Below are 15,970 nucleotides of genomic sequence, written 5' to 3'. Positions count from 1 at the left end.
TGAGATCCATGTCTGCTGTGGTGCAAGGAAAACGAGAGGGACTGGTCAGAGGAATGTCCTACGTCCACATATGATATTGAAATCAAGAAATTTGGCTTTACTGGTTTCGTCAAAGTACCGTAGTATGCGAGTGCAGTGAAGAAAAGTATAATCAGCTTTCTGTAGAAACATGGAAAAAAAAACATAGATGTTAACACATTGTCCCCTAATGACTTACAGAACTCAGCAGAGTCTCCAGGAGTCCAGTTAAACCCCTGTCCAGCATGTAGAGGCTGGACAGAGAGGCGTCAGATTTCCACTGAACTTCACCACCATTGGAAGAGGTGTTTTCACATACTGGTGGTTCACATACTGGATTAAAAACATTGACCTGACCTTTATTCCTTGTTTTTGTCTATCAGATGGTCAAACTGATGATTGAAGCAGATCATTGATATTGTCTTTAGACGTACTTCGCCTCAGATTGAAGTCATAATCCTGTTTCAAATACAAACCTACTGATTCCTACTGCTGCTTTAATTTACAAAGCCTTGCCTTGCAACAGTCGGTTTGATTACAAGTAATGATAGAATTGCACAACCAGTGCAGTGTTGAAAAATGAAGCCAATGTGGAAGTGCAAAATCCTGCAGTTCATCGAGTGTCCACTAGAGGCTGGCTCCAGGAACACCGGAATTCACATTCACACAACACATGCAAATAAAAAACTGTTTTTACAGCATGAACAAACATGTTAACAGCCTGGATTAGTTGTTGTCCACATGGGCACACACTGTACGGAGAGTGTATTTTTCTACAACAAATCCGATTTGAGGAACGATACGTGTTAACCATATTTAGCCAAGTAGCTGACATGATTGACAGGTGGGCGCGATGTGTACGAGGCTTAAAACCCGCCTCAGCTCCAGCTCTCAGTCTAGAAAGTTAGACTGAGACAGGATTTCCAGCATGGTGGCTGCTGCTGATGAGCCTCAGGAGCCCCTGCTGTAACAGATGGGTGACATCACTCAGGCTTCATCCATTAATATTTACAGTTTATGTTTCATACACATAATCCTCCTACAGTTAAATAAAAAGCTAATTAGTTAGCTTATCTTTTAATAGTTTTACCGGTCAGTTTTAGAAGAGAAAATGACTTTCAGATGATTGTTTCTTAATTCTTGGCTTGCTGATGAGCTTTATGTCTGACATGTTTTTTTGTTGTTGCCTCCCTTCGTAAACAGCCAGTGACTACACCATGTATCCGTTCTCAACCCAAAATGGAAAAGACTTCCAGAATCTTCTCTCGGTCTATCTGGATGCAGCTTTCTTCCCGTGTTTACGAGAGCAGGATTTCTGGTGAGTGGTGACTGCTGCTTCTCATATTTGTTTCATGTTTGTATTTATTTGACTTGATAGCATTGTAGCAAAAGTCAACTTTTAAATATTCAGTGAAGATTTTGTCTTTATAGTCAGCTGTTAACTCTGTTAGTTGGACTGTTTGTCCTGAGGCTGGCTTCACACTAGGGGAGTTTAGGCCTGATTTTGGGCCTTTTATTTGTCCAAATAATCCTCAAGTGTGTGGTGTCAATATGATTATTTTACAGCTCCTGATCGAGTCAGAGCCTCCCCGATCTGGAATCCTAAATACAAAAACATGTTTGTTATTTACCATTCCAGATCGGGCTGCCTCCGACTGAATACCTGCAGTAGCCAAAAAGAGAGCGAAGAGAGCATCACTTTTACAGCTCACAAACATGCCAGTGAACACAAACATAACTGTGCCCTGAGCCAAGAGGAATATAGAAAAAGAAGAGCAGCTTGAGTAACATGAGTGGCTTTTTAATGTCTCGACTGTCTTCCATATTTGTTTTTCTTCTGAAGTCACGTTTGATCACACGAGTTTCTGTGAGATCTCGTGTCTGTGGGATCACCACTGTGAACTCGTTTCTACAAACTGCAGGTGTGTGGTCTCACAGTAGGGTCAAATCGTCTAGTGTGTGCAGTCGGAGGATTATAATGTTTAGAATCATTTAGCTGTCCTTATGTCTTTGGTCTCCCACGTTTTTTAAATAGGTTAAGATCTGAATATTGTCGAGTGTGTAGCCAGCCTAAAAGAGTCCAAGACCTTTCTGATATCACTTGTTTGAAACAGTCGCTGATGAAATCTGCTCTTCACTAGTTCATTTCTGTTTGTGTTGATTTTGCAGGCAGGAGGGCTGGAGGCTGGAGAATGAAAACCCAACAGATCCCAACTCCCCTCTGGTCTTTAAAGGAGTGGTGTTCAATGAAATGAAAGGGGCTTTTGTAAGTCTACACTTTCTGAATCATAGTTTTATATGTAGATACAATATAGTGAAGTTTAAGTGTTCTTTTAAGGAGCTTCAGATATCTTATATTTCATGTTACCTAAAAGCACCTCATGGATTAAGTTTGAGAGTGAAGTGGTTCGTGGTAACTCCAAGTGTTTTTTTTCTTGCTTTTATATTTATACTCACTTTAAATATGTTATGACATCATGGAACAAAGTTAAAATTATGCCTGCTCACGGTTTAGTAGTTGACAAAAAAACAAAACAACTCAGGCCCTGCTGTGTCCACCTAGTGTTTTTTTTTTCAGGCAGAAAAGAGCTGGCTGTGCGCTGAGAATGAAAGCGCTGCACGTCCGTCCTGTCTCTATGACAACAGTCTGTTGACAACAGCTCCTGTATGACCGACACAGCTCCGTTGCTTTTCTCTGTTTGATTTTTATCTGTCACTTTGAGCATCAAACGGAGGATGCTTGACCTCCAAATGTTTCCTGGATGATGAGCTCAATAATAATGACATCCCCGTTCTCACGGCTCTGATCAGACACAGAGCAAGGACCCGACTGATGTACTTTATGATTGGCTGGTTGAAAGAAAAGCGCCGGTGACGTCAACAGCGGCCTCATAAAAAGTTTAAAGATTTTTAGTTTGAAGCGCTCGGAGCGATCGCACAAATTAGGCAGAGCGCTCGGGAAGAAAGGCGCTGGACGCTGTGCTTTGCTGCTGCTGCAAACGCTCTCTCCTCATTGGGAACAATAGAACAAAGACACTCAGAAAAAGCTAACAAAATCTATAAAATGCTAGGCGGACATGGGGCCTAATGCAACAGCAGTGAAACAAGTTCCAGATATGAGATGAACAGGTGACGTCAGATAAATGGTTTTGAAATAAGAGTGTGTGAGTGACTGTTTAACGTTTGATTGTGTGTTTGTTTTTTTTTTTTAGTCTGACAACGAGCGCGTGTACGCCCAGCACCTCCAGAACAAGCTGTATCCAGACCACACGTACTCTGTGGTGTCAGGAGGAGAGCCTCTAGCCATCCCTGACCTTACCTGGGAACAGCTCAAGCAGTTCCACGCCACGCATTACCACCCCAGCAACGCCAGGTACATGGACACACACACGTGTACACTGTGAGCCTAGAAGGGACAGGAAACTGTAAAGTGCTGTGAAGAAATGAGATGAGAGCAGGTGTTAGCCAGCAGAATCCTTTCTTTGTTACATTTAATAATCTCCTGCAGCAGAACGATGCAGGCTCACATTGACACAGTAGATATGAAACACAGGAAACTTTAATAATTTGATGGTAACTGATGCTAGTTTGTCTTTTTCATGCTTTATCGATCTTATTTATTTCAGAATGATCATAATTCCTTCAAAATAATTTAACATGCAGGCTTTAAAATTGCTCAGAAAACACCCCTGAGAGTGTCCTCCATGTGCTCCTCAGGTTCTTCACGTATGGAGATTTGCCTTTGGAGCAGCATCTGAAGCAGATCGAAGAGGAAGCTCTGTCCAAGTTTGAACGCATCAACCCGAACACAGAGGTCCCCCCCCAGCCACACTGGAGCAGCCCTGTGAGTGTCATAATCCAGACCAGCATCTGTAACTTCTACTGATCAATAGATCTTAAAAACTACACCAACAATCTCAACAGCTGTTTATTATTGCATGCTTTTATATTAACACACTGAAATGCATTGATTAGTCGTTTTGATGTCGTCGTGAATCTCAATGGTTTCCCCAGAGAGAGGACCATGTGACCTGCAGCCCTGACGCTCTGGCTCCGGATCCGGCCCGGCAGAACACGCTGTGTGTGAGCTACCTGCTGGGAGAGTAAGACCGAAAATCATTTCTTTTTATTTTGCATTAAGATGGGAGAAGCCATAAAAAGAGCCTCCATCCTCCTCTTTATTCACTACATCTTGGTTGTCACGTCGACGGCTTTTTAAAGACTGAGAGCTTTACAGTACAGAAAGGATTCACTCAACAATTCTCTTCATTCAAAGTGAAGTTTTTTGCGAGTCCTATTGTTCAGAAATATTTAAAATCTCTTTGTTTTTTTCCCCGCGCAGCATCACTGACACATTTGAAGGATTCACCCTCAGCCTGCTGTCGTCTCTCATGATCTCTGGACCCAACTCTCCCTTCTACAAAGCTCTCATCGAACCCAATATAAGAACTGACTTCTCCTCTGTTGTAGGGTGAGTACGCAGGACGCAAAGTAACAAACTCTCACAAATAAAATGATCAGCAAGCTCAGAGGTTATTTAGAGCGACGGCTGGAGAAGCAGCGAGGACAGAAGTTTGGTTTAATGTGGAGGACTTCTCTGATCCAGAGGCTCAACGACGGTCCAGAACCATTTGATCTGTCAGTGCTGAGACAGCCGATGGAGACGACAGAGAGGGGCAGGAGAGGATGGGGATGATGCCCCCTGGAGGATTTGAATGTTATGGCTCTAATGTTTTCAAATAAACATCCTCATTTTGGCACGTTTGTAAATATTTTACAGCCAGCCGCTAAGATTTCAGTTATTGTCAATCCATGCAATTCTCTAAACACCAGATAAGCCAATAGAAGAATGTAATTGCAGTAGCTGGGTTCAACCTGTAGAGGGCCGTAGCTATGCATATTTCTAACACAAAATGTGGAATTTAAATTTAGATACTTTGTACTCTGGGGGTTTAGTTACTCTTTAAAGACGGGTTTTCATCTATATGATTTTGCTAAGCTACTTAGATGACAACTTTCTTTTAGAAATGTCTATTAAAAGATAATTTAACATTTTAGTATATTGCTGCTGAGCTGTGATGCTCTGCCTCATGTGCTGCAGACTGCAGAGTACTGCATTGTTCTGAAATGTTGTGTTCTGCAGATATGACGGCAGCACCAAAGAGGCGTCGTTCAGTATAGGACTGCAGGGAATGGCCGAGGAGGACACCGAGAGAGTGAAGCAAATCATCAGCCAAACCATCAACGACATCATCGAGTAAGTCCCACGCTCCCTTTTGTATTTAAGACTTTAATATATGTTTACAAACCTGCTCTCTCTAAGTGTCAGCGTGTTTTGATAAAGCCATAAACTGTAAGGTCTACTTGCACATGAAGGATGATGAGTTGCTTGGTTACATGAAATTGAAACGGCACATAAGATAAAATGAGTCCTCGTCATCATCGACAGGAGCGGCTTTGAGGAGGAAAGAATCGACGCTCTCCTGCATAAGATCGAGATCCAGATGAAGCACCAGTCCACAAACTTCGGCCTGTCTCTGGCCTCGGTGAGTTCACAAACACAAGGACACTGCATGTATTTATAAACCTCTATGTGTGAGATATGTCAGGAACAATGATGATGTTAGTTATGTTGTCTCTGCTGAAATCTTGTGTTTCTACCACTATATACTCTGTGTATTTCTATACAAATACAGAATGTTTTAAACATGTCTAAACGTATGAGATGAGCTTGTTTTCACAGCAGTTTATTTGCTGATTTCTTCCTTTTTTTGATGAGTTGCAGTAAACTCAATAATCACAGAGAGTATAATATTTAAAGGGATTACACATGTGTATGAGAAGTAAAGTTTTAATCACTATACATCAATGTAAGAGTCAAACAGGACACTTAGATTAGCTTTATTTTGTCAGTAATGTTATAATCGCTTTGTGGATTCTGCTGCATGTTTCACATGTCGGTTTCATTATTCATGGCTGTTTGTGTATGTATATACATTTTTGTTTTTTCTAGTACATTGCGTCATCGTGGAACCACGACGGCGACCCGGTGGAGCTGCTGCAGATCAACGACAGCGTTGCCAAGTTCAAACAGACCCTGAAGGAAAACCCTCGCTTCCTCCAGGACAAAGTCAAGCACTACTTTAAGGTGTGTGACACTGGGAAAGTACTTTTCTTCAAAACATCCAGAAATATGTGAAAAAAAGGTTTAAAAAAAATACAAGAATAAACCTTTTACAAGTCTCACTAATGTTCTCTGTAGGGGGAAATACTCGTTCTGCTCTTAAGGTCAACCTCAGCAGCCCTGGAGTGTTTTAAGATCATGACAAAAAAACATGAACTTTGAAGGTTTTCTGTATCATTTGTGTTTTTTCTCTTCCTCTTCAAATCCCCATTACCCCCCCTACAGGAGAACACACACAGACTGACCCTGTCCATGAGTCCGGATGAGGTCTACTTGGAGAAACAGGCCAAAGCCGAGGAGGAGAAGCTCCAGAAAAAGATCCATGCTCTGTCAGACAGCGACAAAAAAGACATCTATGAAAAAGGTACAAATGATTGAAACTGCTCCACGGAGGAAATCTGTGTTTCTCTGCTTCTGTTAAAACACTTTCTGAGCTTGACTCTGTGAAATCACACAGAATTGTCTGAAGCAAACAGGCTTTTATTGGCTGCTTGATTGATTTGATTGAAGCCCCAAAAAATCCAATAAACCATCAGATTAACACAATAACTGGGAAAAAAACATCAAGCGCTGCAATGTGACTGTATACAGAATATATTCATGTTGACCTGTTCTAGATCCCTCATTTAGTCATATAGTGTTACAATGCTGCATGTTCAAACTAAACACAGGCAGAGTTATAGAGCATGAGGTAAACATATGTTGGAGTAATCCCAGGATGAGTCAGCAGAGGGCGCTAAACGGCTTGAGGTGTTTTTTATTGACGCCAGTATCAGATAAATAAGATGTTTTTTGAGCTGCAAATCATTCAAAGCTGCTCTATAAGTTTTCAAAGACAGACAAAAGTGTTACTGAATTGAGTGTCATTTGCCAGTTTTAGTCCGAGGGGGTGAGGAGTTGCCTTAAATATTAAAAACCGTCTTTGAGGGGACTTGTTAGAAACATTAAAGTACAGAGATTTACTGATGGAAAACCATAAAAGAACATTTCACCTGCATTCACTTTTCTGTTTATGACCCAACCAGTAAAACTTGTTGAAACATTTCAGAAGGATTTGATTGAGGCACTTCTGATTTAACTGTCTGTTTCATATTCATGTTCTTCTTCTTCTTCTTGGAAAAAGGTCTGGAGCTGCTGGCTGCTCAGAGCAAAACGCAGGACGCCTCCTGTTTGCCGGCACTGAAAGTGTCTGACATTGAGCCCACGATCCCTGTTACTCCTGTTCAGATCAGCACAGCAGGTACGGCCCAGTGTCCGCTCTACACAAGTTTATAAAACATTATACACAACAAGGAAGAATCATCTCAGAGTGTTGTGGTTAAAACCCCTTAAAATGTTTCCTCTCCTTGTCTCCTTCAGTCGGCGTACCGGTGCAGTACTGTGAGCAGCCCGCCAACGGGCTAGTTTACTTCAGAGCCATGTGCAGTCTCAACACACTGCCGGAGGACCTCAGGCTCTATGTCCCGCTCTTCTGCAGCGTTGTCACCAAGTAAGTTCACCTGACAGTCGATTGGACCAGAGCAAGATTTCAAAATGTGTCACCTGGTATATGAAAAGTTTGAAGATATTATGCTTTATTGATCTTTTCTGTATTTGTGTAAGGTTTGGACAGGTGGTGTTTGAAAGCATTTTAAAGATTGCATGTGTGTCTGTTTGTTAAATCAGGATGGGCTGTGGAGGTCTGGACTACAGACAACAGTCCCAGCAGATGGAGCTGAAGACTGGGGGCATGTCTGTCTCCACCCAGGTCGTCCCTGACTCCACCCAGCTGGACATGTACGAGCAGGTCAGTACCAGCTTACTGTGTTTGAAAAGTCTTACAAATATATGGATAGAAGTAATGTTTGGACAGAGACATTTCTGGACAAGAATACTTTAGATGATGTAGGGAGTGAGTCTGAGCCTGAAGGCAAAGCTCTCCATTTACCGGTCACCTATGATCATGAGCTATGGGTAGTGACCGAAATAATAAGATGGTGGATACAAGCGGCTGAAATGAGTTTCCTCCAGAGGTCGGCTGGGCTCAGTCTTAGAGAGAGGGCGAGGAGCTCAGACATTCTGGTAGAGCTCAGAGTAGAGCCGTTTCTCCCTCAAATCTAAAGGAGCCAGTCGAGGTGGTTCGGCCATCTGATTAGGATGCCACCTGGACGCCTCCCTTTGAGGTCTTCTGAGCACGCCCCAACTGGGAGGAGACCCCGGGGGAGACCCAGAGTTTACTGGAGGGATTACTGTGTATATCCCCACTGGCCTGGGAACACGTCAGAATCCCTCAGGAGGAACTGGAAAGAGAGAAGTCTGGGTTGAATTACTACTGCTGCCACAGAGACCTGACCTTTGATAAGTGGAAGAAAATGGATGAATGGAGTAATGAAGTATGCTGCTCCATGTCAGGTTCCTTCATATATGACATCACATGTAATTTAGTAACTTTATTCTATATTAATTAAATGTTTGTTCTTTATTATGATGATTCTTGTGCATTGTGGAAACCCATCTTCTTTCTGCTGCGTCGTCTTCAAAAATCAAATGTCTCCTCAAAGCTGCAGAAATTGAAACTGAGTGATCGTGTGTTACATAAACAGAGGTTGTGATTTATCTTGGTTCAGTGTTTAACTGCTGCTGGTTACATTACATCGGTATAAAACAGGTAATCAAAGAAGAGTCTTGTCTCTGTGTTCTCTGTTCCAGGGTGTCCTCCTGTCCTCCTCCTGCCTGGAGAGAAACCTTCCTCACATGTTTCATCTGTGGAGCGACATATTCAACAAGTACGTCCTCCATCACTTCTTATAAACTGAGAGAAAATGTGTCCTGAAATTCGAGGAGGCTGAGAAGACAGCTCATTATTTATCTTCTTTTTTTTTTTTTTTTCACTACAGCCCCCACTTTGACGAGGTGGAGCGCCTGAGAGTGCTGGTGATGATGTCAGCACAGGAGTTAGCCAATGGGATCTCCTACTCGGGCCACATGTACGCCATGACACGTGCAGGCCGTCACCTGACTCCAGCAGGAGACCTCAATGAGACGCTTGGTGGGATGGAACAGGTATGCACCTGGAGTGTTGATCCTAAAAAACTAAAATGATAGTGTCTGACTCCTGCACGTCAGCTTTAAGAAGTGTTGTCATAGTGATTTAAAGCTTGAAGTAAATTACGCAGACGCAGATTCAAGACATACAGTATAGCATGATTTTTTTCTGACAAGCAGAGACAATTTCATTTGTTCCTACTTTGTGCAAGAGGTTTTTTGTTTTTCCATTCTCTCGCTTCATCTTTTATCCATCTTTTATCAATGATTACTTCAGGTGAAGTTTATGAAGAGGGTCGCTGAGTTGTCCGACCTCAGCCAAGTCATCCGAACGCTCGTCAGGATCAAGAAGCATCTTCTCAACCCGGACAACATGAGGTGAGATGTTACACCTGAGGAGAGGTTTTCTTTTAAAAGGTTTTGTTTTGGGGCTTTTTGGGCCTTTATTTTAGAGACAGGACAGTGGACAGAGTCAGAAATCAGAGAGAGAGAGAGAGAGAGAGAGAGTGGGGAAAGCAGGAAATGAGCCACAGGTCGTCCGCTTGGAGGACTACAGCCTCCACACATGGGGCGTCCACTAACCACTAGGCTATGGTCGCCTCCATGGTGATAGATTTTTGAATGATGAAGAGATAGTGACAGTATTCTGCAGTTAATGTTATTTTAATTACTGCAACATGGTTTCAATATAAAGGGTCTGTTTGTAACATGCTCGTCAATGTAAATGTTTGTCTCTTACAGGTGTGCGATCAACACTACTCCACAGAAAATGTCGGACACGGCAGCACAGCTGGAGAGCTTCATGAAGGACGTGGCTGACAACAGAAAGGAGCGCAAACCGGTCAGAAGTAACATTATTGAGGTAAACTATCAACAAACAAATCAAAACATGAAAGCAGGCAGAATAATTCTTAAAATTAGATTTTAATATTCTCTTGATTTTTTTTTCTAAAGAGGCCTCTCGACCCATCGGATGTCTCGGGGCTGAGCCGGAAACTCATCTCTGTAAGTTTTCAGGAACATCTTACATTTCTGTGTTTGTTTGCTCGCTATGTCAGTGGTTCTCAACTGGTGGGTAGGGGCCCATAAGTGGGTCACAGAGCTGTTTTCAGTGGGTCGTGACTGAGTTCCTAGGGGAAAAAAATGATGCTGTCCAAAAGTCTGTAAAGTTCTATGTTCTGTATCTTTGTTCTGTCACATCTTTTGAAACATCTTTCATTGAAAATAAACCTGATAGGTTGAACAATATCAGAAACTCTGGTCGCAGGAGGAGATGGTGATGAGTCCTAAAGCTAAACCCATTAAGAACCACTCCTCTAAAAATATCCCTGCCATAGTGAGTTCACATTATATTAAAGGCAGAACCGTCTCTGCAGATTAAAGAAGATAAAATAATGGAAAAGATGAAGAAAGGCCGTCTTATAGAAACGCAAAAATACAGATTTTAAAGTCAAAAATCTTTGAAGAAGCAAAATAACACCAACACAAATCAGTTGAACCTCTGATTTCAATAGTTGTGAGATCACCTGTAATTTTATTTTGTCCTTTATTATGAGACATTCCTTCAAAACAAAGTCCTGTGCATGCATGAGATTATAAATATAACGCTTATTTGTTTTTTTTTAATACCTGAGTACAATATTCCACCAGTACCGCTCAGCTCTCTTTTAACCATAGTTTACATCTTATTGTATAATATAACTGTTTTGTTTGTATATATACTGGTGGGTTTAGTATTTGTATATGTTCTATATTTAACTACTTCTCTACAGGTGTGCTCCGACAGGTTTTTGTTGTACTTGTACAGTGACAGTAAAGATCATCTTCTCTGATTTCAGGAGCAAAACTTCCAGCCGTGTCAGATGAAAACGTTCTTCCAGCTTCCCTTCCCTGTTCACTTTATCAGCGAGAGTATTCGTACGGTACCCTTCTCCCACCACGACTACGCCAGGTAACCACACCTGTACCTGGCAGGGATGAGCACTTCCTTTAAAAGTCTGATTTACACGGACAGTTTTTTGTCTTTCTACTTTTTTCTACGTGTAACTTTTAGTTCATCTAAAGTGTAATAAAAACTTTTTGTTTCCTTTTTTCTCTTAAAGTTTGTGCATCTTGGCGAGGATGATGACGGCTAAGTTTCTGCATGGAGAAATCAGGGAGAAGGGAGGAGCCTACGGGGGCGGGGCCAGGATGGAAGGAGGTCTTTTCTCTTTTTACTCGTACAGGTGAGAGGCCGCCACACCACACTCAACAAAGTTTTAAAAAACATTGTGCTGACGTTGAAATACAATAACAGTTCATTTTGTTGCCTTGGCTGAAACATTAATATTTTATATACACTCAGGCTTTCTCGAACCTTAGAAAACGATGTGCATTTTGGTTAATAGGTGTATTTAATGGAATCTAATACATACAAAATCTCCGTACTTATGAAGGAGTAGAGGTAGATTCTATAAAAGGGGGCAGGCTGGGTTGTCTTCAAGATATGAATTTTGTTAAAGGTCACATATTCTCCTCCTCTTCAACCAGTTTAAATAAGTCTCAGAGCTCCTCAAAACGTGTGTGAAGTTTCTTGTTCTAAATCCACTCTGATCCAGTATTTGATCATGTCTATAAACCCCTCTATTTCAGCCTTACTCAAAACAGACTGTTTCTGTGTCTGTAACTTTAAATATGTAAATGAGCTGTGTTTGACCACTCCCCCTCACTGGAAGGGCTTGGGTGTCTCAGGCTTTCTTGCTACCTGCTCTATTGTTTACGGTGAGAAGGCAGACTCAGAGGGCAGAACAAACACCTAGCTGTGGGAGTGTCACCCACCTGGGGGAGGGGTTACTGCCCTTTGTGATGTCATGAAGGGAAAAACTCCAAATGGCCTTTTTGAGCACACATTTTCTGAAAGGTGTAGCAGGCAGAAGACGGAGAGGATGGACTTTTCTCATCATTGGGGGGTTTGTAGACGGACTAGAGACACATAGAAACATGGTGAAGAGGATTTAACAGAATATGTGACCTTTAAAATGGATTTTAAATCAAGTTTTGGAGAGAGAAGGGAAGAACCAAAGTTGCAGAAGCACTTATTTTGTTCTAATCTAATGAAATTTGAATTGAATTCCTGAAAGAGATTTGTTGCCATATTCTCAAATGTGACCTCTTCTTCCTCCCTTTGTCCAAAATGCAAAATCTTTATATTCCAAGAATATTCAGGCGATCTGTCTGGAAAAAAAGAGACACAGAAGACTGAACAATTTACTAAGGGAAGCCATCATGGGGCGTTTTTGGAAGCTGTAATAAAATATTCCAAATGACTTCTACGTTTAAAAAGAATCTTCTTTGAGTTGAACAGTGTGTCGTTGATTTTGTATTTCTTTCTCGTACTTCTCTAAGGGATCCAAACTCGGTGCAGACCTTGTCTGCGTTTCGTCGAGGTGTGGACTGGGCGAAGTCGGGACAGTTCACCCAGCAGGACATCGATGAAGCTAAACTGTCAGTGTTCTCGGCTGTAGACTCGCCTGTGGCCCCCGCGGACAAAGGTGAGGAACGACTGAGTGATCCCTCCAGCTGCTGTCAGGATGCCTCACCTGATCCTCCTCCAATCAGATCTCTGGAGCTTTAACATCTCAGTACATTACTGACAACTTCAACATTAGAAGTCTTTAATGGAGGTTAAAAGCTTTTAAAGGATTAATGAATAAAATGATGAGTAAAAAGCTGAATTATAAGCAAGTTCAGATATGAAGAGATCTTCATTAGTTTTATTAACTTAGTCTCCGTCTCTGTTGTAAAGCCGTCACTGTCTCCACTTTATCTCTTAGCCGTCTGGTTTGTTCACTCTGTGTTTGTGTTGCAGGAATGGGTCGCTTCCTCAGCGGAGTCACCGATGAGATGAAGCAGAATCACAGAGAAAGACTTTTTGCTGTCACTCACCAAAGTCTGGTGGAAGTGGCTGAAAGGTACAAACTTTATGTCCCCTTACATAACTCAGAAATGAAGAGAAGGAGAAGCTAAAAGAAAAAACAGACTGACAAACTGTTCCCGTTTATTCCCACATCAAGTGTTAACTCGTGTCTTGTTTTCCCCCTCACTGCAGATACCTCGGCGTCGGTCAGAGGACTTGTGGAGTTGCTATCTTGGGTCCAGAGAACGAGGCGATTAAAAAAGATCCCTCATGGATCGTAAAATAATCCAGTCTGTAGGTAACTTGTGATTTAAATACTCAACTGGACTTCTGGAGAATCACAGCTGCACGACTTCTTCTGTACTGAATGCTGAAAGTCTACGGTTAGGATTTTTTATTAAAGAGTCAAAAAGCTGAAGCGCACAATATCAAGAGGAGGACTGAGAGCTGCTGTCATGGTTCAGATACGTCTTCATTCTGTATATATTTAATGAAATATATGATCATGTTGGAATACACTATGTGAGTGAGCTCTTCTTTTTGGGATCATTGTTAAAGTATCATCAAGAGATATATCATTTATATAAACTTCAATCAGGTGTTTTTGTTTTTTTCTGCAGGATACAAATGACTTTCTTCCTCTGTGGTTTACTCTGGGAAACTCAGAGCAGAGGAAGAACATCAGAGCCATTCTGTCTAATTCAAACAACAAACTGTGTCATGTGCAAACACTCAGTCAGGTCATGTTGGTCTTTGTGGGGGCGCAGGTAGTCTAGTGGTTTTTGTGCATGCCCCATGTATGGAGGCTGTGGTCCTATTTTCCACAATTTTCACATTTTCATTGGTTCCTCAGTTAGGAAGTGATTGAACATGAATTATGATCTTAATATGTTTCCCTCAGTACGACCCTTATGAGGTAGAAGTAAACAAAAGCATATCAAGATCATAACTCATATTCAACAACTTCCTAACTCTATCAATGAGCTGTAATCATGAAGGTAATGAGAACAAACTCTTAGATAATGACCTGTTAACTATAGACTATGGTCATGTAGATAAGGTACTAATAAGTGCTTCATAATGACCAATAAGCAGCCAGTATGCTACTAGTTAGCATTCTAATAAGCCACTAGTTAATGTTGAATATTGTGACCTTAAATTGAAGTTTTAACAATTATTTTTCAAGTCTTTGAACACCACAGGTGAAATCAATTTCCCTCCATTTTATCGTGTTGGAGGCACAAATCAACAGATTTAAAACTCAGGGTGAATAAAACCAAAGAATTGCTGCAGGTCAACACATCTGGTGAGATGATTGAGTTTTTAAAATCAGACACTCTAACCTCAGTTCCCTTTTCTAAACTCCTAATTTACTGATAAATAAAACAGAGTCACACGTCTTTGCACACAATAAATGCTTTATTACTCTGACAGGACGGTCACATCTCACTGCCGGCACATGAAGGTAAAATGTTGCTCCACTTCCAAAACTACAGCAACAGCAGGACCCTACTCACAAACACCACTATAGAGATGTCACACACACACACACACACACAGAAAGCCCAGAGTGGATAGAAACAACAAAGGCAATAATAATTTAAGGGATTTTTTAACATGGATATCATTTTAAAAATAGTCACCATTGTAGGCTCTAGGGTCACCGAAATATTTCATCACACATAAAGTAAATCATGCTTAATGCTTTTATATTATGTGTGCTGTGAGTTTGATGGCACTACAACATGTTATAGTATAGTAATTACTTATTTAATTAGCATATTTAATGATAAAAAAAATCACTAAAATTACATGAAAGCCCTTTATCTAAAGCAACATGATGTAGTTTATAGAGCAGGAGGACATTTATTCATAATGGGTTTTTCTTTTACCCTACACCTTACAAAATGGATTTTATTGAACATTGGATTATTTATAGGCTATTGAAAAATCCTCAATTTATTTTTAAAGTATTATTTTCCAATCTCAGAAATGTAGTATGAAAAACGTGAGATCACATTTGTGTAAAATGATTTTCATGACACTACACCTCTCCTGGGTGAAGTTATTGAATATTTCTGTATCATATTTTTTCAGTATTGCAATTTGCAGACGGTCCCTGCGCATTCGAGCACCAGCCGGCTCGGCTTAGAGGCCAATGCAAGTTCCCCAGCGCGGAGGACGACTCGTTTGGAGGAAAATACGAATGTAGTTCGCAGTCTATCTTGTTGTGATTGCAGAGAGGTGTCGGTTTTGTAAGAGCAATGTTCCGCTGATGAGTTATGGATCCGGGAAAGTCGAATCTGTGAATATATTTCTAAGTGTATCCTTTGCGCCAAAACAGATGACAAGACTTTAACATCTGTTTTAAATGTCTTTCTGAGACAATATAACGGTGACGGTGCACAAGCAAAGCAGTTCTGTCCTTGTATTTAAGTCCAAGGTTAAAATATAACTCAAATAAGTCCTGTACTGTCATTTTTATCACAAGAACACAGAAGGCTAAGACTGGCTGATTTCCGTTGTGCACCTGATATCTGGTGAGCACGAGAAACTTTCACGTGAGCACCGGTTAGTTTCTGGTGCCCATGAGAAACATATATTTTTATTTTTTCTGCCTATGTCCCTTTAAGGGCTCCGTAGCTTTCTGATTAGTATTGTGTTATGATGTTTTTAGATTATTATAATTCATGTTTTAAGATACCTCATTGTACATTTTTCTATCAATTGGGGGAGTTACTGCTAATTTGGTCTGACAGAGAAATTTAAACAAATGAACTATAGATTTATATGCAAATTTATTCAAAACTTTACATCATTACAAATAGTCGATGGTTAGCGATACAGCA

General features: G+C 41.0%; 1 protein-coding gene across 1 annotated transcript; it reads left to right on the top strand.

Annotated features, from left to right (window-relative positions):
* The first annotated feature begins 1,223 nt into the window (after positions 1–1,223).
* LOC136178875 (presequence protease, mitochondrial-like) lies at positions 1,224–13,407 on the top strand. Its single transcript, XM_065953303.1, has 23 exons — positions 1,224–1,336; positions 2,188–2,284; positions 3,231–3,391; positions 3,736–3,862; positions 4,033–4,121; positions 4,361–4,489; positions 5,162–5,275; positions 5,468–5,564; positions 6,032–6,166; positions 6,428–6,566; positions 7,326–7,442; positions 7,562–7,691; positions 7,868–7,988; positions 8,891–8,967; positions 9,079–9,244; positions 9,504–9,604; positions 9,968–10,088; positions 10,181–10,231; positions 11,065–11,177; positions 11,329–11,451; positions 12,611–12,756; positions 13,074–13,176; positions 13,314–13,407. Exons 1-23 carry the CDS (start codon positions 1,236–1,238, stop codon positions 13,405–13,407), a joined length of 2,652 nt encoding a protein of 883 aa, XP_065809375.1. The 5' UTR covers positions 1,224–1,235.
* The last annotated feature ends 2,563 nt before the right edge of the window (positions 13,408–15,970 follow it).

Source organism: Labrus bergylta, chromosome 4 (genome assembly GCF_963930695.1).
Source record: "Labrus bergylta chromosome 4, fLabBer1.1, whole genome shotgun sequence".
NCBI classification, from domain to species: Eukaryota; Metazoa; Chordata; class Actinopteri; order Labriformes; family Labridae; genus Labrus; species Labrus bergylta.
Note: the sequence above shows the minus strand (reverse complement) of the source record. Positions and strands in the feature narration are given on the sequence as shown.